Raw genomic sequence first — 20,523 nt, 5'->3', positions numbered from 1 at the left:
CCTATGTACAAGAATATAACTACTATAATACTGCCCCTATGTACAAAAATATAACTACTATAATACTGCTCCTATGTACAAGAATATAACTACTATAATACTACCCCTATATACAAGAATATAACTACAATACTGCTCCTATGTACAAGAATATAACTACTATAATACTGCTCCTATGTACAAGAATATAACTACTATAATACTGTCCCTATGTACAAGAATATAACTACTATAATACTGCCCCCTATGTACAAGAATATAACTACTATAATACTGCCCCTATGTACAAGAATATAACTACTATAATACTACCCCCTATGTACAAGAATATAACTACTATAATACTGTCCCTATGTACAAGAATATAACTACTATAATACTGCTCCTATGTACAAGAATATAACTACTATAATACTGCCCCCATGTACAAGAATATAGCTACTATAATACTGCTCCTATGTACAAGAATATAACTACTATAATACTGCCCCTATGTACAAGAATATAACTACTATAATACTGCCCCTATGTACAAGAATATAACTACTATAATACTGCCCCTATGTACAAGAATATAACTACTATAATACTGCCCCCATGTACAAGAGAATAATATAGCAAAATATCTTATATTTACAGATCTTGTTGGGACTGGTGCAGTTTGGATTTGTAGTAACCTACCTGTCTGAGCCCCTAGTTCGAGGCTACACCACCGCAGCTGCCATACATGTGACTTTGTCGCAGCTAAAGAGCATCCTCGGTGTGGAGATAAGTCAGCGGAGCCACCCTCTATCTCTGATTTATGTAAGAGTACATTGGACATTATTATTATTATTATTATTTATTCCATGGTGCTGTACATGAGAAAGGGGTTACATACAGGGTTATAAAATGGCATACTTTTTTTTTCTAAAGGAAATATAAAGAAGATCCAAATAGAAAGTTGCTTTTTCTTCTTCCTTATTCAATTTTGAAAAATGAAAGCTATTTTTTATTTTTCTTTCAAATTGATCAAATTTTGTGATAGAAAATGTAGTTTTAGGATTTAGCAATGTGTGTTTTGTCACAAATAAATCTTCCTTTCCCCCCATAGACCATTGTAAATCTCTGTGCCAAAATCCCACAAACCAACGTGGCTTCCCTCCTCATTGCGGTCATTGCCATCATCTTCATGCTCACAGTGAAATTTCTGAACGAGAAATACATGGCGAAGATACGGATACCAATACCTATAGAGCTGATCACAGTGAGGTTCAATCTATTTATTGAGCTAACGTTTTATCTAATATCTATCAATATGTCTAGCTATCCACATACTTCATTTTTGCCTACAGTCCTGATTTTACCAGAACAGTCGATATATTTATATTTATACTGTTATTGTCTCTGTTTCCAGCTAATTGTTGCCACTGGGATATCGTATGGCGTAAATCTGAACACAATGTATGGTGTGAATATTGTAGGAGACATCCCAACTGGGTAAGGACAGGTCATGGCTTTATTCCAAAAACCAGTGACACCCCTGTATACAGGTTATGTTTGTCATTGCAACTCAGCCTCATTCACTTTAGTAGAGCTGAGCCTCAATATCCGTCATAACCCAATGACATACTATTGATCAGTATATTGAATTTACTTATCGATGAGGCAGGGAACATGACTGTGCGGTTGAATTGTTTCCCCTGCGTGATATTGTCACAACTGCTACCTGTGGACACCACTAGAGGGAGCTCACTGCATACAAAATTATATAGGCACTTAGCTCCCCCTAGTGGTGGCTACATGCAACCAGCGGCTCCCCAGGGCTTAATATATTATTACGCAGAAGTATATCTGTACAAGTGGGACCCATCCTCAGTTTTGCTAATGGGGTCCGTAATTTCTACAAGTGAAAACAATGGTGGGACAGACCAAAATTGTACCTGTATCATTCTTTCTTTATCCCGAGAAAAGCATCCACAGAGATATTGATGACCGCTTAGCTCTCTCTATAAAGTTCAGAAGACTATATCCCTGCATGAATCAATGTCTAGTACTAGGTTCTACCAATGTTCAAGCAGCATATTGCTTCCTGTTATCAGCCATTACTCTGTCGCCTCATTGGGGGACACAGGACCATGGGTGTTGCTGTGTCCCCCAATTAGAGGCTAAGAGAAAGAGATTTCACGGTGAGTACACAAAAATCTCCTTTTTTTAATTTTTGTATTTATTTATTTTTTTTACCCTTTTTCCAGGCTAAAAGCTCCTAGTGTACCAAGAATTGACCTGCTTTACAGCGTGATTGGCAATGCTTTTGCTATTGCCGTGGTTGTCTATGCTTTTACTGTTTCTTTGGTTAAGATGTTTGCTGTGAAACATGGCTACAACGTGGACAGTAACCAGGTGAGGTTTTTCCTGAGCGTGCCATAACAGCTCCCTGCGGTGGCCACTAGGGGGAGCTCTCTGCGTGCAGTAAACTGCCCCAGTGATGATGGCAGCAGACGGAGTTATATCATCTACTTTAAAGTGACCCTTTGATTTTTAGTTAATGTTTTTTAGGAGGATCTGGCAACTGCTCAAAATAATTGACTTAAATACTGTGTAAATAATCCCCGAGCTCCCCTGATTCTGCTGTTCTTTTCCTTTTTGCGCTGTGTCGCTCTAATGCAGAGATATTTACATATGTTGCTTTGGAGCACAATATGTGAAATCTTTGCTTGCAGTAAAACTGGGCATGTGTTCAGAGTCTTCTCTGTGGGCGTGCACTTCCAACCTTCCATCTCAGACCCTGCCAATCACAGCTCCACAGTTTCTGAGACTTAAATCAGCTGCTGAGATGTGATTACGTACATGCCCCACCCCCCCCTTCAGAAAATACTCTGAAGAAATGCCTAGTTGGACTGCAAGCAGAGATTTCACATACTGCACTTCAAAAGCAACATATGTGAATATCTCTGCAATGGACTGCCACAGCACAAAGTGTAAAAATCAGAATCCGAGGAGCTCATGGATTTTTACCATGTATTTAACTCAAATTTTTGAGCAAGTGACACAAGTCCGGTTTAAATCAGAGTATTACAATATACAATCCGTCTGAACAAGTAGAAGGAGATCTGTCATACACCATTGATCACAGCTGCGTCTTCTGTGCTTGTATTGCAGGAGCTCATAGCTCTGGGGATAAGTAATTCTGTTGGAAGCTTTTTCCAGTGTTTTACTATTGGCACAGCCATGTCCCGGAGCCTGGTGCAGGAGAACACGGGAGGAAACAGTCAGGTGAGGCTTTCACATTAATGCAATATCAAAGTGCTTATTTTATAATTCAAATGAGCAGTATTATAGCAGTTATATTCTTGCACATAGAGGCAGTATTATAGTAGTTATATTCCTGTACATAGGGGCAGTATTATAGTAGTTATATTCTTGTACATAGGGGCAGTATTATAGTAGTTATATTCTTGTACATAGGAGCAGTATTATAGTAGCTATATTCTTGTACATAGGAGCAGTATTATAGTAGCTATATTCTTGTACATAGGGGCAGTATTATAGTAGTTATATTCTTGTACATAGAGGCAGTATTATAGTAGTTATATTCTTGTACATAGGAGCAGTAGTATAGTAGTTATATTCTTGTACATAGGGGCAGTATTATAGTAGTTATATTCTTGTACATAGGTGGTAGTATTATAGTAGTTATATTCTTGTACATAGGAGCAGTATTATAGTAGTTATATTCTTGTACATAGGGGCAGTATTATAGTAGTTATATTCTTGTACATAGGGAGCAGTAAGTATTATAGTAGTTATGTTCTTGTACATAGAAGCAGTATTATATGTTGTGAATTCCGTTCTCGGGCTCCCTCCTGTGGTCATGAGTGGTACTGTGTGAGTTCTGTTCTTGGGCTCCCTCTGGTGGCCTTTAGCGGTACTGCTGGTCTGTAGCTGGAATCCAGCTACCTCGTTTTCTGCTAGTCTGGCCCCTATTTAACTCCACCTGGACCTTCACTTGTTGCCTGCTGTCGTTGTATTCAGTACTGGTTCTGATCTCTCTGGACTTCCCTTGTGACCTGTCTCCTCCTGGAGAAGCTAAGTCTTGCTAGTTCATGTTTGCTCATTATTTCCTTGAAAATGTTTCTCAGTATATGATGAGTTCAGTCTCGCTTGCTTATATGTAATTTTCTCGCTTGCTGGAAGTTTTGGGGTGCAGAGTTGCGCCCCTCACATCGTGGGTCGGTGTGGGGGTTCTTGTAATCTCTGCGTGGATTATTTTTGTTAGCATTTTATACTGACCGCACAGATTCCTTGCTATCTTCTGACTATTTAGTGTTAGCGGGCCTCATTTGCTAAAACCTGTTTTCACTTCTACGTTTGTGTTTTCCCCTTAACTCACCGTTATTATTTGTGGGGGGCTGTCTAAACTTTGGGGTAATTTCTCTGAGGCAAGTGAGGCTTGTTTTCTCTCTAGGGGTAGCTAGTTTCTCTGGCTGTGAAGAGGCGTCTAGGATTTTAGGAAACGCTCCACGGCTGCCTATAGTGTGTGTTGATAGGATCAGGGTTGCGGTCAGTATAGCTCCCACATCCCCAGAGCTCGTCCTATTTTTGTTTACTTAGCAGGTCCGTTTTGTGATCCTTGCCATCTGGATCATAACAGTACAGCAGGCCCGTAAAGTGTTAATGCATCGCAGAAGAGGGATAAGAGAGGTCCTGAGTTCTTTTTTTTTTTCCTCTGCAGTGTGTTTAGCCTCTCTCCTCCCCTTAATCTCTGGGTGGTTCAGAATTCAGCTGCAGACATGGACATTCAGAGTCTGTCCTCTAGTCTGGATCATCTCACTGCAAGGGTACAAGGCATCCAGGATTATGTAGTTCGCAGTCCTATGTAAGAGCCTAAAATACCAATTCCTGAGTTGTTCTCTGGAGATAGATCTGGGTTTTTGAATTTCAAAAATAATTGCAAATTATTCCTTTCTCTGAGACCTCGTTCCTCTGGTGACCCTGTTCAGCAAGTTAAAATTATTATTTCTTTGTTACGTGGTGACCCTCAAGATTGGGCATTCTCCCTGCCGCCAGGAGATCCTGCATTGCTAAATGTGGATGCGTTTTTTCTGGCGCTTGGATTGCTTTATGAGGAACCTAATCTAGTAGACCAGGCAGAAAAGGTTTTGCTGGCTCTCTCTCAGGGTCAGGATGAAGCAGAGGTTTACTGTCAGAAGTTTAGGAAATGGTCTGTGCTCACTCAGTGGAATGAGTGTGCCCTGGCAGCGATTTTCAGAAAGGGTCTTTCTGAAGCCATTAAGGATGTTATGGTGGGGTTCCCCACGCCTGCGGGTCTGAATGAGTCAAAGTCGTTGGCCATTCAGATTGATCGGCGTTTGCGGGAGCGCAAACCTGTGCACCATCTGGCGGTATTTTCTGAGCAGAAGCCTGAGTCTATGCAATGTGACAGGATTCTGACCAGAATTGAACGGCAAAATCACAGACGTCAGAAGGGGTTGTGCTTTTACTGTGGTGATTCTGCTCATGTTATCTCTGATTGTTCTAAGCGCACAAATAGGTTCGCTAAGTCTGTCACCATTGGTACTGTACAGCCCAAATTCATTTTGTCTGTTACTTTAATTTGCTCCCTGTCATCCTACTCAGTTGTGGCTTTTGTGGATTCGGGTGCTGCCCTGAATTTGATGGATTTGTCATTTGCCAGGCGCTGTGGTTTTATCTTGGAGCCTTTACAATTTCCTATCCCACTAAAGGGAATTGATGCTACGCCATAGGCCAAGAATAAGCCTCAGTACTGGACTCAAGTGACCATGTGCATGACTCCTGCACATCAGGAGGTGATTCGTTTTCTTGTGTTACATAATTTGCATGATGTTGTCGTGTTGGGTCTGCCATGGCTGCAGGCTCATAATCCAGTCCTGGATTGGAAAGCAATGTCTGTGTCAAGTTGGGGTTGCCAGGGGATTCATGGCGATGCTCCTTTGGTGTCAATTGCTTCTTCTACTCCTTCTGAAGTCCCTGAATTTTTGTCGGACTACCAGGATGTATTTGATGAGCCCAAATCCAGTGCCCTACCTCCTCATAGGGATTGTGATTGTGCTATAAATTTGATTCCTGGTAGTAAGTTCCCTAAGGGACGACTTTTTAATTTATCTGTACCAGAACATGCCGCTATGCGGAGTTATATAAAGGAGTCTTTGGAGAAAGGGCATATTCGCCCGTCCTCGTCTCCTTTGGGTGCGGGGTTCTTTTTTGTGGCCAAGAAGGATGGTTCTCTGAGACCCTGTATAGATTATCGCCTTCTAAATAAAATCACGGTCAAATTTCAGTATCCTTTGCCATTGCTGTCCGATCTGTTTGCCCGGATTAGGGGGACTAGTTGGTTCACCAAGATAGATCTTCGAGGAGCTTATAATCTTGTGCGTATAAAACAGGGCGATGAATGGAAAACAGCATTTAATACGCCCGAAGGCCATTTTGAGTACTTGGTGATGCCTTTTGGGCTTTCTAATGCCCCTTCCGTGTTTCAGTCCTTCATGCACGACATCTTCCGAGAGTATCTGGATAGATTTATGATTGTGTACCTGGATGATATTTTGGTCTTTTCTGATGATTGGGAATCTCATGTGAAGCAGGTCATGATGGTATTTCAGGTCCTGCGTGCCAATGCCTTGTTTGTGAAGGGCTCTAAATGTCTCTTCGGAGTCCAGAAGGTTTCCTTTTTGGGCTTTATTTTTTCTCCTTCTACTATTGAGATGGATCCAGTCAAGGTCCAGGCTATTTATGACTGGACTCAACCTACATCAGTGAAGAGTCTTCAGAAGTTCTTGGGTTTTGCTAATTTTTACCGTCGCTTCATCACTAATTTTTCTAGTGTGGTTAAGCCTTTGACGGATTTGACCAAGAAGGGTTCTGATGTGACATATTGGTCTCCTGCGGCCGTGGAGGCCTTTCAGGAGCTGAAACGTTGGTTTTCTTCGGCTCCTGTCTTGCGTCAGCCGGATGTCTCTCTTCCTTTCCAGGTCGAGGTCGATGCTTCTGAGATTGGAGCAGGGGCTGTCTTGTCGCAGAGAAGCTCTGATGGCTCTATGATGAGGCCATGTGCTTTCTTTTCAAGAAAGTTTTCGCCTGCCGAGCAGAATTATGATGTTGGTAATCGGGAGTTGTTGGCAATGAAGTGGGCATTTGAGGAGTGGCGACATTGGCTTAAGGGGGCCAAGCATCGTGTGGTGGTCTTGACGGATCACAAGAATTTGACTTATCTCGAGTCTGCCAAACGGTTAAATCATAGACAGGCTCGATGGTCGCTGTTTTTCTCCCGTTTCGATTTCGTGGTTTCATACCTTCCGGGTTCGAAAAACGTGAAAGCTGATGCCCTTTCTAGGAGTTTTGTGACTGACTCTCCGGGAGTTTCTGAACCGGCTGGTATCCTCAGAGAGGGGGTGATTTTGTCTGCCATCTCCCCTGATTTGCGACGGGTGCTGCAGGAATTTCAGGCCAAGAGACCTGACCGTTGTCCACCAGAGAGACTGTTTGTCCCGGATAGATGGACCAGTAGAGATATTTCCGAGGTTCATTCTTCGGTGTTGGCGGGTCACCCTGGAATTTTTGGTACCAGGGATTTGGTGGCTAGGTCCTTTTGGTGGCCGTCCTTGTCGCGGGATGTGCGTTCCTTTGTGCAGTCCTGTGGGATTTGTGCTCGGGCCAAGCCTTGCTGTTCTCGTGCCAGTGGTTTGCTTTTGCCTTTGCCTGTCCCGAAGAGGCCCTGGACGCATATTTCCATGGATTTTATTTCGGATCTTCCAGTCTCTCAGAGGATGTCTGTCATCTGGGTGGTTTGTGATCATTTTTCTAAAATGGTCAATTCGGTGCCCTTGCCCAAGCTGCCTTCCTCCTCCGATTTGGTGCCGCTGTTTTTTCAGAATGTGGTTCGTTTACATGGTATTCCGGAGAACATTGTGTCTGACAGAGGATCCCAGTTTGTGTCCAGATTTTGGCGGTCCTTTTGTGCTAAGATGGGCATTGATTTGTCGTTTTCGTCGGCCTTACATCCTCAGACGAATGGCCAAACCGAACGAACTAATCAGACCTTGGAAACTTATCTGAGATGTTTTGTTTCTGCTGATCAGGATGATTGGGTGACCTTTTTGCCGTTGGCTGAGTTCGCCCTCAATAATCGGGCTAGTTCTGCTACCTTGGTTTCACCTTTGTTTTGTAATTCTGGTTTTCATCCTCGTTTTTCCTCAGGTCAGGTTGAGCCTTCGGACTGTCCTGGGGTGGATTCTGTGGTGGATATGTTGCAGCAGATTTGGAACCACGTAGTGGACAATTTGACGTTGTCACAAGAGAAGGCTCAGCGCTTTGCTAACCGCCGTCGCTGTGTGGGTCCCCAACTTCGTGTGGGGGATTTGGTATGGTTGTCTTCTCGTTATGTTCCTATGAAGGTTTCCTCTCCTAAGTTCAAGCCTCGTTTCATCGGTCCTTATAAGATTTTAGAAATCCTCAACCCTGTGTCATTTCGTTTGGACCTCCCAGCATTGTTTGCCATTCATAATGTGTTCCATAGGTCATTATTGCGGAGGTATGTGGTGCCTGTGGTTCCTTCTGTTGATCCTCCTGCTCCGGTGTTGGTCGAGGGAGAATTGGAGTATGTGGTGGAGAAGATCTTGGATTCTCGTGTTTCGAGATGGAAGCTTCAGTACTTGGTTAAATGGAAGGGCTATGGTCAGGAGGATAATTCCTGGGTTGTCGCCTCTGATGTCCATGCGGACGATTTGGTTCGTGCCTTTCATTTGGCTCGTCCTGATCGGCCTGGGGGCTCTGGTGAGGGTTCGGTGACCCCTCCTCAAGGGGGGGGTACTGTTGTGAATTCCGTTCTCGGGCTTCCTCCTGTGGTCATGAGTGGTACTGTGTGAGTTCTGTTCTTGGGCTCCCTCTGTTGGCCTTTAGCGGTACTGCTGGTCTGTAGCTGGAATCCAGCTACCTCGTTTTCTGCTAGTCTGGCCCCTATTTAACTCCACCTGGACCTTCACTTGTTGCCTGCTGTCGTTGTATTCAGTACTGGTTCTGATCTCTCTGGACTTCCCTTGTGACCTGTCTCCTCCTGGAGAAGCTAAGTCTTGCTGGTTCATGTTTGCTCATTATTTCCTTGAAAATGTTTCTCAGTATATGATGAGTTCAGTCCAGCTTGCTTATATGTAATTTTCTCGCTTGCTGGAAGTTCTGGGGTGCAGAGTTGCGCCCCTCACATCGTGGGTCGGTGTGGGGGTTCTTGTAATCTCTGCGTGGATTATTTTTGTTAGCATTTTATACTGACCACACAGATTCCTTGCTATCTTCTGACTATTTAGTGTTAGCGGGCCTCATTTGCTAAAACCTGTTTTCACTTCTACGTTTGTGTTTTCCCCTTAACTCACCGTTATTATTTGTGGGGGGCTGTCTAAACTTTGGGGTAATTTCTCTGAGGCAAGTGAGGCTTGTTTTCTCTCTAGGGGTAGCTAGTTTCTCTGGCTGTGAAGAGGCGTCTAGGATTTTAGGAAACGCTCCACGGCTGCCTATAGTGTGTGTTGATAGGATCAGGGTTGCGGTCAGTATAGCTCCCACATCCCCAGAGCTCGTCCTATTTTTGTTTACTTAGCAGGTCCGTTTTGTGATCCTTGCCATCAGGATCATAACAATTATAGTAGTTATATTCTTGTACATAGGGGCAGTATTATAGTAGTTATATTCTTGTACATAGGGGCAGGATTATAGTAGTTATATTCTTGTACATAGGAGCAGTATTATAGTAGTTATATTCTTGTACATAGGGGGCAGTATTATAGTAGTTATATTCTTGTACATAGGGGGCAGTATTATAGTAGTTATATTCTTGTACATAGGGGGCAGGATTATAGTAGTTATATTCTTGTACATAGGGGCAGGATTATAGTAGTTATATTCTTGTACATAGGAGCAGTATTATAGTAGTTATATTCTTGTACATAGGGGCAGTATTATAGTAGTTATATTCTTGTACATAGGGGCAGTATTATAGTAGTTATATTCTTGTACATAGGGGGCAGTATTATAGTAGTTATATTCTTGTACATAGGGGGCAGTATTATAGTAGTTATATTCTTGTACATAGGGGGCAGTATTATAGTAGTTATATTCTTGTACATAAGGGCAGTATTATAGTAGTTATATTCTTGTACATAGGGGCAGTATTATAGTAGTTATATTCTTGTACATAGGGGCAGTATTATAGTAGTTATATTCTTGTACATAGGAGCAGTATTATAGTAGTTATATTCTTGTACATAGGGGCAGTATTATAGTAGTTATATTCTTGTACATAAGGGCAGTATTATAGTAGTTATATTCTTGTACATAGGTGGCAGTATTATAGTAGTTATATTCTTGTACATAGGGGGCAGTATTATAGTAGTTATATTCTTGTACATAAGGGCAGTGTTATAGTAGTTATATTCTTGTACATAGGGGCAGTGTTATAGTAGTTATATTCTTGTACATAAGGGCAGTATTATAGTAGTTATATTCTTGTACATAGGTGGCAGTATTATAGTAGTTATATTCTTGTACATAGGTGGCAGTATTATAGTAGTTATATTCTTGTACATAGGGGGCAGTATTATAGTAGTTATATTCTTGTACATAAGGGCAGTGTTATAGTAGTTTTATTCTTGTACATAGGAGCAGTATTATAGTAGTTATATTCTTGTACATAGGAGCAGTATTATAGTAGTTATATTCTTGTATATAGGGGCAGTATTATAGTTATATTCTTGTACATAGGGGCAGTATTATAGTAGTTATACTCTTGTACATAGGGGGCAGTATTATAGTAGTTATATTCTTGTACATAGGGGGCAGTATTATAGTAGTTATATTCTTGTACATAGGGGCAGTATTATAGTAGTTATATTCTTGTATATAGGGGCAGTATTATAGTTATATTCTTGTACATAGGAGCAGTATTATATTAGTTATATTCTTGTACATAGGAGCAGTATTATAATAGATGGAGAACCACTTTTAAGCTTTTTTTTCCCATAGACTACAACCCCTGGCAAAAATTATGGAATCACCGAACTTAGAGGATGTTCATTCCGTTGTTTAATTTTGAAGAAAAAGAAAAGCAGATCACAGACGTGGCACAAAACTAAAGTCATTTCAAATGGCAACTTTCTGGCTTTAAGAAACACTAAAAGAAATCAAGAACAAAAAATGTGGTAGTCAGTAATGGTTACTTTTTTTAACCAAGCATAGGGGAAAAATTATGGAATCACTCAATTCTGAGGAAAAAATTATGGAATCACCCTGTAAATTTTCATACCCAAAAGTAAGGGTACTGTCACACTCTGCAACTTTCCAACGATCACGACCAGCGATACGACCTGGCCGTGATCGTTGGAAAGTCGTTGTGTGGTCGCTGGGGAGCTGTCACACAGACAGCTCTCCAGCGACCAATGATGCCGAAGGCCCCGGGTAACCAGGGTAAACATCGGGTTACTAAGCGCAGGGCCGCGCTTAGTAACCCGATGTTTACCGTGGTTACCAGCGTAAAAGTAAAAAAAAACAAACAGTACATACTCACATTCCGGTGTCCTTCAGGTCCCTTGCCATCTGCTGGGTGGAAACTGGAGTCAACATCTGTGACCGAACTGTAAGAAACCGCCTAAAGGAAATGGGATATACATACAGAAAAGCTAAACGAAAGCCATCATTAACACCTAAACAGAAAAAAACAAGGTGACAATGGGTTAAGGAAAAGCAATCGTGGATTGTGGATGACTGGATGAAAGTCATATTCAGTGATGAATCGTGAATCTGCATTGGGCAAGGTGACGATGCTGGAACTTTTGTTTGGTGCCGCTCCAGTGAGATTTATAAAGATGACTGCCTGAAGAGAACATGCAATTTTCCACAGTCATTGATGATATGGGGCCGCATGTCAGGTAAAGGCACTGGGGAGACGGCTGTCATTACATCTCCAATAAATGCACAAGTTTATGCTGATATTTTGGACACTTTTCTTATCCCATCAGCTAAAAGGATGTTTGGGGATGATTAAATCATTTTTCAAGATGATAATGCATCCTGCCATAGAGCAAAAACTGTGCAAACATTCCTTGCAAATAGACACATAAGGTCAATGTCATGGCTGCAAATAGTCCGGATCTCAATCCAATTGAAAATCTTTGGTGGAAGTTGAAGTAAATGGTCCATGACAAGGCTCCAACCTGCAAAGCTGATCTGGTCACAGCAATCAGAGAAAGTTGGAGCCAGATTGATGAAGAGTCCTGTGTGACCCTCATAAAGTCCAGGCCTCAGAGACTGCAAGCTCTAATAAAAGCCAGAGGTGGTGCAACAAAATACTAATGATGTGTTGGAGGGTTTTTTGTGTTTGTTTTTCATTATTCCATAATTTTTGCCTTAGAATTGAGTGATTCCATAATTTTTCCTCTATGCTTGGTTAAAAAAAAAGTAACCATTACTAACTACCACATTTTTTTGTTCTAGATTTCTTTTAGTGTTTCTTAAAGCCAGAAAGTTGCCATTTGAAATGACTTTAGTTTTGTGCCATGTCTGTGATCGGCTTTTTTTTTCTACAAAATTAAACAACTGAATGAACATCCTCCAAGGCCGGTGATTCCATCATTTTTGCCAGGGGTTGTATATATAGCAAGGCACATAACATAATACGATATTTGTCATGCCCTCCTGGATCTGACCACCCATATACCCGTTTTCTCTCTCTGTGGTCAGATAGCCGGTGCTGTATCTTCCTTGGTTATCCTCATCATCATTCTTAAGGCTGGCGAGCTGTTTGAGTCCCTGCCAAAAGTGAGTTCAGTTTCGTCATGGTGAGTTTATTAGTAAGGTATTTCTGGCTTCTGTAGTTGAGCTTATTTTTTTTGGACCAGTTGGGTTAGTTAAACCTGCATGAGTGATAGAATGAGGCATTGTACAATGACTGCCAAAGTGAAGCTATTGTTCATGCAAGAATATTGAGCTGTGAAAGTATTGTGTAAATATCACACACCCTAAAAATTAGAGAATATTATTATTGGGTAACATTCTGTTATGTAAAAGTGATATAATAAATCTTCCGACCTTGCGATATAAATGTATAGTGGATACACTTCTATTATTTATTTTGTATTATTCTTCTATTCAGTCCAGTATTACGTGACAATGTATCATAGAGATTTATGAGCTGTTTTACGGGTAAACCAATATTCGTCTGTGCACACGGCATCCATCAGTTTGTGCGTCATCTGATCGTATTTTATAACCAGCCTAAAAAATAAATATTGTTGTCCAAAGCGCATCTACCCGAAAACCATATGCTATCGATAATATGCAAACTGTATTGGCATCAAATCATAATATTATTACTGTTCAAATGGGCCTTTAGCGAAGTGCAGACTACCAAGAGTAAGTATAGGTAGCCAAGCGAGAGTGTGCCCTTCAGGGTTAGCGAGAAGCTGGATATTAATCCTTATGGACACTATAACTGCAGGAATCAAGATATTGGTGAAAAATCCAAATTGCAATTAAATGGCGCTTTTGCTTCTACATTTGAATGCAACATTAGACCAGTTGTATTTTTGGACTTTATCCTGCAAAAGATGGCAAGTCCAGGAGAGGGCGAGCTTATCTTAGGTTAGTGGCCAAGAGGCAGAATTTCAATTAAAAAAAAACAAACTAAGAAACAAAATGAGCAAATACCCTGCAGTAAATAAATAGCAATAGTGAATGAAAAGAACATAGGATAATTAGTTAAAATAATTTTGATTAAAAAAAAAAGTGAAAGCCATCCCACCGCGTCAAGGTGACTCTATTTGGCACAGTCCTAACCTCTAGTATTAAAACCTTAGCATATGTCAACTGACGTAAATGTGAATAAGAGCCGAGCAGGACCGAGACCCCCGACTAATGGACACCAAGTCAGGAGGCGCTAAATAAATGTAATACTTGAGGTTAGGACCATCCCAATAAGGTCACCGTGACACGGTGGGATGGCTTTTATGTTTTTTGATCAAAACTCTGTTAACCAAGTACCCCCTTTTTTTTTTTTTTTTTTGCACTATAGCTAATTATTTACTGCAGGGTAATTTGTTCATTTTGTTCCTATCTTAGAGTTTGTCTGTTTAGTGGCCAGTGTGAACATGCGCCTACACGTTGCATGCAGACTAATTAACATTCCAGATCATCTCTTTAAGGTTTTTGTTTCAGAATTTTAACTAGTAGCCCTTGTTCCTCAATTCTTCATTCATTATTTATTCTATTTCTTTTTATTGAAGTTTTAAATGATATTTTCTTAATTATTTTTTAAGTTCTCAACATGATGTCAGTGAACCTTTGTTTACAACTAGAATTTAAGTGAATGGTCAATCCTCAATTTTAGGCTAAATTCTATATGTATATATATTTTTTGTATTTTTTTTTTACAGGCTATACTGGCATCAGTGGTGGTTGTCAATTTAAAGGGAATTTACAAGCAGTTCATGGATATTCCCGCGTTATGGAGATCAAATAAAATCGACCTGGTAAGAAATATTGTTTGGTAGAACGGAAGGAATATTTGTAACCTCAAAGTTCGGGTGCATTATAAGGGGGGGGGGGGGGGGTACTGATCTCCGTCACATCTCACTTATTTTAGTCACTTATTTTACATAGAACAATAGGTTTTCTTTAGTTGCGCCGCACGTTAGTATTCAGGGCTAAACCCTTTCCCCCTATGTGCCCTGGAGCTGGACATCTTATCCTGCCATGTCCCCACTTTACAGATGGTTTGGTTGGTGACATTTGTAGCTACAATTCTCCTAAATTTGGACCTGGGCCTGGGGGTGTCAGTGGCCTTTTCCCTCTTGACCATCATCTTCAGGACACAATGGTGAGTACAGATCATTGGACCATGAACAGATTTAACAGCGGATGTAGCAGAGTCAATTTTGTCATTACAGCATTTCTTTTTTGTGCCTTGTGATATCGTAGAATGTTTACCTGCAGTCCTATGTAAAACCTTTACGATATGTTGGGAGTATCAGACTGGGTTTATAAATGTTTGGGATCACCTACAAGTGTAATATTTGGGGATCTGCTCCGTTACAGGCCTCACTACTCACTGCTTGGACAAGTTCCCAGTACAGATATTTACCGAGATGTGACCCAGTATAAGCAGGTAAAGTGATATAAAAGCAAAGTCTACCCAAAATATAGGATGCACACAATGCCCCCGATATTTAGGGGTTAAAGCAGCCCAGCCAAACTTCTTCTCACCGGCAGACAGGTTCCTTTTCAGTTAAAGGGATATTCCCATCTTAAAGGGATATCACATGCCATTCCTCTTTGATTGGTCGTTGTCTTCCGGGACCCCCACAGATCCTGACAATAAAGTTGTGAATAAGAGTTGGCGCCCTTCGCTTTTTCTTTTCTGTCCTGAGCAATGGCGCTTTGGTGACCCAAGAGTAACCGCCATATTGATGTAAATGGGGCAACTACTCAGAAAATCTCACCAGGGGGCGCTCTTCAACCTTTCCATTTCCAGAATCTGTGGGAGTCAGTCTAGCAAAGTTGTCAAAGGGGGGGAGATCTGTAATATCTAGGGTAAATTCAAGTAACGCCTCTAATTGTATTATTTTCTTTCACCTGGGGCAAACATTTAATTTTGTGTTCCAGGTGAAGGAAAATACACCAGGGGAACCAGTAAACTGCTGGTGCACCCAGCACGGCTCGCCCTCTGCTGAATATACATGTAATGAGCCTTTTTGGTTTTTTTTTTTTCGCACAGGCTCTTGAGATCCCAGGTGTAAAGATCTTCAGGTCGTCCTGCACTCTGTACTTTGCTAACGCCGAATTATATGCGAATGCTGTTAAAAAGATGGTGGGTACTTAAATCCCTAATACCTCGCCCAACATCTCCTCTGGGTGCGCGATGTGACAGTCGTGTCTCCTTCCTACAGTGCGGCGTGGACGTGGATAAGCTTATAGCGATAAAGAAGAAAGAAGCGAAGAAGAAGAAGCAGCTGCAGGAAAAGGCAGAAAAGGAGGCAAAGAAAGGGTTAAAGGAGAAGGAAAATCACAAAGATGGAAATGTGAAAGTATGTACAATGGAAGGAGAACATAGGGCTTGTTCCCAGCGCCGGCTCAATTTAAGGGGCATTATCATCTTTGGACCACATTTTACAGTTTACATTTAGATTTCCTCTACTCAAAAATTTAAATTCGCTTAGTAAATTAATATTGCCGTACTTATCCTGTAAAAAATGTGTGTCCTACTCCGGAGCTGCGTTCACAGTTCTGCTGGTTGTTGATTCAAACAGTCTTCAATCTTGTCTATAGACACAACCAGAAAAAGCTCGGCTGATAAATCTATATTGTACGAAACGTTTTTATTTTCAGCTCTAGAGTAAAATTCAGGATCAGTAATGTAATGTATGTACACAGTGACTGCACCAGCAGAATAGTGAGTGCAGCTCTGGGGTATAATACAGGATGTAACTCCGGGTCAGTAATGTACTGTATGTACACAGTGACTGCACCAGCAGAATAGTGAGTGCAGCTCTGGAGTATAATACAGGAGGTAAATCAGAATCGGTAATGTAATGTATGTACACAGTGACTGCACCAGCAGAATAGTGAGTGCAGCTCTGGAGTATAATACAGGAGGTAACTCAGGATCAGTAATGTAATGTATGTACACAGTGACTGCACCAGCAGAATAGTGAGTGCAGCTCTGGAGTATAATACAGGATGTATCTCAGGATCAGTAATGTAATGTATGTACACAGTGACTGCACCAGCAGAATAGTGAGTGCAGCTCTGGAGTATAATACAGGAGGTAACTCAGGATCAGTAATGTAATGTATGTACACGGTGACTTCACCAGCAGAATAGTGAGTGCAGCTCTGGGGTATAATACAGGATGTAACTCAGGATCAGTAATGTATGTACACAGTGACTGCACCAGCAGAATAGTGAGTGCAGCTCTGGGGTATAATACAGGATGTAACTCAGGATCAGTAATGTAATGTATGTACACAGTGACTGCACCAGCAGAATAGTGAGTGCAGCTCTGGAGTATAATACAGGAGGTAACTGAGGATCAGTAATGTAATGTATGTACACAGTGACTGCACCAGCAGAATAGTGAGTGCAGCTCTGGAGTATAATACAGGAGGTAACTGAGGATCAGTAATGTAATGTATGTACACAGTGACTGCACCAGCAGAATAGTGAGTGCAGCTCTGGGGTATAATACAGGATGTAACTCAGGATCAGTAATGTATGTACACTGTGACTGCACCAGCAGAATAGTGAGTGCAGCTCTGGAGTATAGTACAGGAGGTAACTCAGGATCAGTAATGTAATGTATGTACACAGTGACTGCACCAGCAGAATAGTGAGTGCAGCTCTGGGGTATAATACAGGATGTAACTCAGGATCAGTAATGTATGTACACAGTGACTGCACCAGCAGAATAGTGAGTGTAGCTCTGGGGTATAATACAGGATGTAACTCAGGATCAGTAATGTATGTACACTGTGACTGCACCAGCAGAATAGTGAGTGCAGCTCTGGAGTATAGTACAGGAGGTAACTCAGGATCAGTAATGTAATGTATGTACACAGTGACTGCACCAGCAGAATAGTGAGTGCAGCTCTGGGGTATAATACAGGATGTAACTCAGGATCAGTAATGTATGTACACAGTGACTGCACCAGCAGAATAGTGAGTGCAGCTCTGGGGTATAATACAGGAGGTAACTCAGGATCAGTAATGTATGTACACAGTGACTGCACCAGCAGAATAGTGAGTGCAGCTCTGGAGTATAAGGATTATCATACTATTAACATTTAATATAATTAGGGATCAGTACAGGATAAGTAATGTATGTTCTCAGGCCATCATCTCATCAACATATGGATATGTGTTGTACTGATCAGTCACATTTTTGCATGTTGCTTATGGGTCCTTGTGAATAAACTCATTGGTCCAGCTACCATTTGCTCACATTTCATGGGTTGTAAATAAACTGCATCCATATGATTTACTCTTGTATTCCTTTTTTAACGTTCATTAATTTTATCCACATTTTACTTTCCAGGGACACGAGCTGGAGTACATCTATCCCCGCAGCCCTACTGTAGGTGCAGCAGAGACCGACCATGTTGTAGTGGAGGAGTCCACGTTAAACAATGTGGGGTCCAACGAATGTCCCTTGCACTCACTCATCCTGGATCTGAGCACTGTCAGCTTTGTGGATACAGTCAGCATTAAGATTTTGAAAAATGTAAGACTTATTTAATAAGTTACACATTATTTTCCTTCCCTTTTTTATATACAGAAAACATGGAGGGATGGAATTATTGGCAGCGTAATTTTTATTCCGTGCTGCAAACACTGGCTACCTGCAGCCTCCACTAGAGGGAGCTCACTGCAGACAGATTTTGGCTAATTTCACATCTGCAATTGGAGCTTCCGTCACATATTCTTCATAGTCACTGGAATAACAGTCGCAGCGTGCGTCACTAAAATACCAGCATTATTGTCAATGATGGGGTCTGTTGGGTTTTCTGCTTCTATAGCGAAAAATTGAAATTCTAGCATTCATATATTTATTACCTATCTGATGATGGATGATATTGGCTTTATGAAAGTGGTGTAATCAATACTATTATCCATATATATAATTTATTTTTCATTTCACCAGATCTTTCGGGATTTTGAAGAAATTGATGTGTCTGTCTATCTGGTGGGATGTCACGGTAAGTGATGACGTCTGCCTAAATAGTCTAATTCATGGCGGCAGACAGGAACCAGCCAGCCTGGAGATCCGGTGGGGGTTATGTATTAGATATTGGGGATGATGGGTGGTGACGTGGTCCATACATAAACCCAGGGACAGATTTGCCCAACATCCATTTGGTGGGCTCATACCTTGGAATTTCAGGTCATTCTGTGCTAATACCTATGGGGCAGCTATACTGGATAGCAACATTTAGAAATTCTAATACATGTGTCTTTCACAGAGAATGTTCTAGAACAGCTGGAACGTGGCAATTTCTTCAGTAAGACAATCACCAAATACCAGCTATTTTCATCTATCCATGACGCAGTCACTTATATATCAATAAATTATTGTAAAAAGCCCGGTAAAGAACGACTTGTAAGCATTTCAATTATTTTTTTCTCCTTTTTTAAAAAGTAATTTGATTTAGCTTTTAAAAAAATAAAAATAAAATAATAAAATAAAATATATATATATATATAATGTGTGTTAATTAAAAAATGGATATTTTCTCCTATCTTACAAGAAATGATAGATATCACTATAATCATCCTGTCAAATTAAATAATGCATTTCAGTATTCAAGGTTTAATCTTTACAGCAAGCTGTAAAGGAAGGTGGTGAATTTGCTTGTTATGCTGACATCTAGTGGCCAATATGAAATCTCTTATTTTCTTATTTTAAACAATAAAAATCCACTAAATTGACCTGTATATTCTTTTTTTTATTACAGCATTTGTCTACGAGGATATGAGTACAGCCATTTTCTACCAGCGCTCACATTGTGCGTTTACACTATAACGCATGGACGATTGGGCTCCATCAAGTGTTAAGAAATAGCTCCCACTAGTGGCCAAATGATTTTATGCACTGTGCTACCCTTTGAAGGCAGCTGGGTAACTGCGTTTTTACTGGAACATTTGATATACATATGAAATGTAATAAATCCTATTTTTCATGACAATATTGCTGTCCTTTCTGATTTTGTTTGGGGGAGCGGCACCAAAACAGGAGGGAGGTGGGGGGGTTCAAGAATTGGTCTTACTTGGTCCATCTGATTGATTTGCTGCTTATATGGTGGGACTTGGGGCTGCATACACCAATACATTGGTACTAGATGTTTGGTTTTCTGAAACAGAGGAACAAAGAAAAATATCTTGGGGCGCCATTAATGACGTTCAAGTGATTAAAAAATATTTGCAGTAATTGTCCTCAAGTTCCCTATTGTCCAGTAATGGGAGAGGAGTTAGAGAGGACACGTCGTTCCCCGAAAATTAGTCCTTTTTTGCTTTGTGTGAAATGCAGCTGTTCTTCTGAATGAGGCGTTATTTTTCTTTCTTTTTCTGCTCTTGTTCATTCTTGAGATATGGACCCTTCTTCCATCTATCCTTGTTAGCCAAGTGGGAGTGGTCATGAGCCCTACTCCTTGTGCATCTACTTAAGGACAACGCCCACTTGTAAAAAAAAATTTAGATTTATATAAATAATAATAATAATTTATAATAATTAATAATAATTTTTTATTTATATAGCGCCAACATATTCCGCAGCACTTTACAATTAAGCGGGGACATGTACAAACAATAAATTCAATACAGGTTAAGACAATTTAAACAGTGACATTAGGAGTGAGGTCCCTGCTCGCAAGCTTACAATCTACAAGGAAATGGGGGGACACAATAGGTGAAAAGTGCTCGTTATTTCAGGTCTGGCAATTATAGTAAATAGGGATTTTCATACAAAGCTGC

General features: G+C 40.8%; 1 protein-coding gene across 2 annotated transcripts in view; it reads left to right on the top strand.

Moving 5' to 3' along the window:
* Positions 1-19,737, top strand: part of LOC143787593 (solute carrier family 26 member 6-like) — a 31,324-nt gene extending 11,587 nt beyond the window's left edge. For both annotated transcript variants that reach the window (XM_077276482.1, XM_077276483.1), the window contains exons 6-20: positions 640-804; positions 1,094-1,246; positions 1,397-1,479; positions 2,235-2,382; positions 3,142-3,255; positions 12,745-12,822; positions 14,436-14,531; positions 14,772-14,878; positions 15,097-15,166; positions 15,776-15,868; positions 15,948-16,085; positions 18,092-18,277; positions 18,698-18,752; positions 19,017-19,153; positions 19,509-19,737. In XM_077276482.1, the coding sequence (XP_077132597.1) occupies positions 640-804; positions 1,094-1,246; positions 1,397-1,479; positions 2,235-2,382; positions 3,142-3,255; positions 12,745-12,822; positions 14,436-14,531; positions 14,772-14,878; positions 15,097-15,166; positions 15,776-15,868; positions 15,948-16,085; positions 18,092-18,277; positions 18,698-18,752; positions 19,017-19,153; positions 19,509-19,529 (1,644 nt within the window). In that variant the 3' untranslated portion in view covers positions 19,530-19,737. The remainder of the gene's footprint in view (positions 1-639; positions 805-1,093; positions 1,247-1,396; positions 1,480-2,234; positions 2,383-3,141; positions 3,256-12,744; positions 12,823-14,435; positions 14,532-14,771; positions 14,879-15,096; positions 15,167-15,775; positions 15,869-15,947; positions 16,086-18,091; positions 18,278-18,697; positions 18,753-19,016; positions 19,154-19,508) is intronic.
* Positions 19,738-20,523: the final 786 nt, after the last annotated feature.

This window comes from Ranitomeya variabilis, chromosome 8 (assembly GCF_051348905.1).
Source record: "Ranitomeya variabilis isolate aRanVar5 chromosome 8, aRanVar5.hap1, whole genome shotgun sequence".
Lineage (NCBI taxonomy): Eukaryota > Metazoa > Chordata > Amphibia > Anura > Dendrobatidae > Ranitomeya > Ranitomeya variabilis.
Note: the sequence above shows the minus strand (reverse complement) of the source record. Positions and strands in the feature narration are given on the sequence as shown.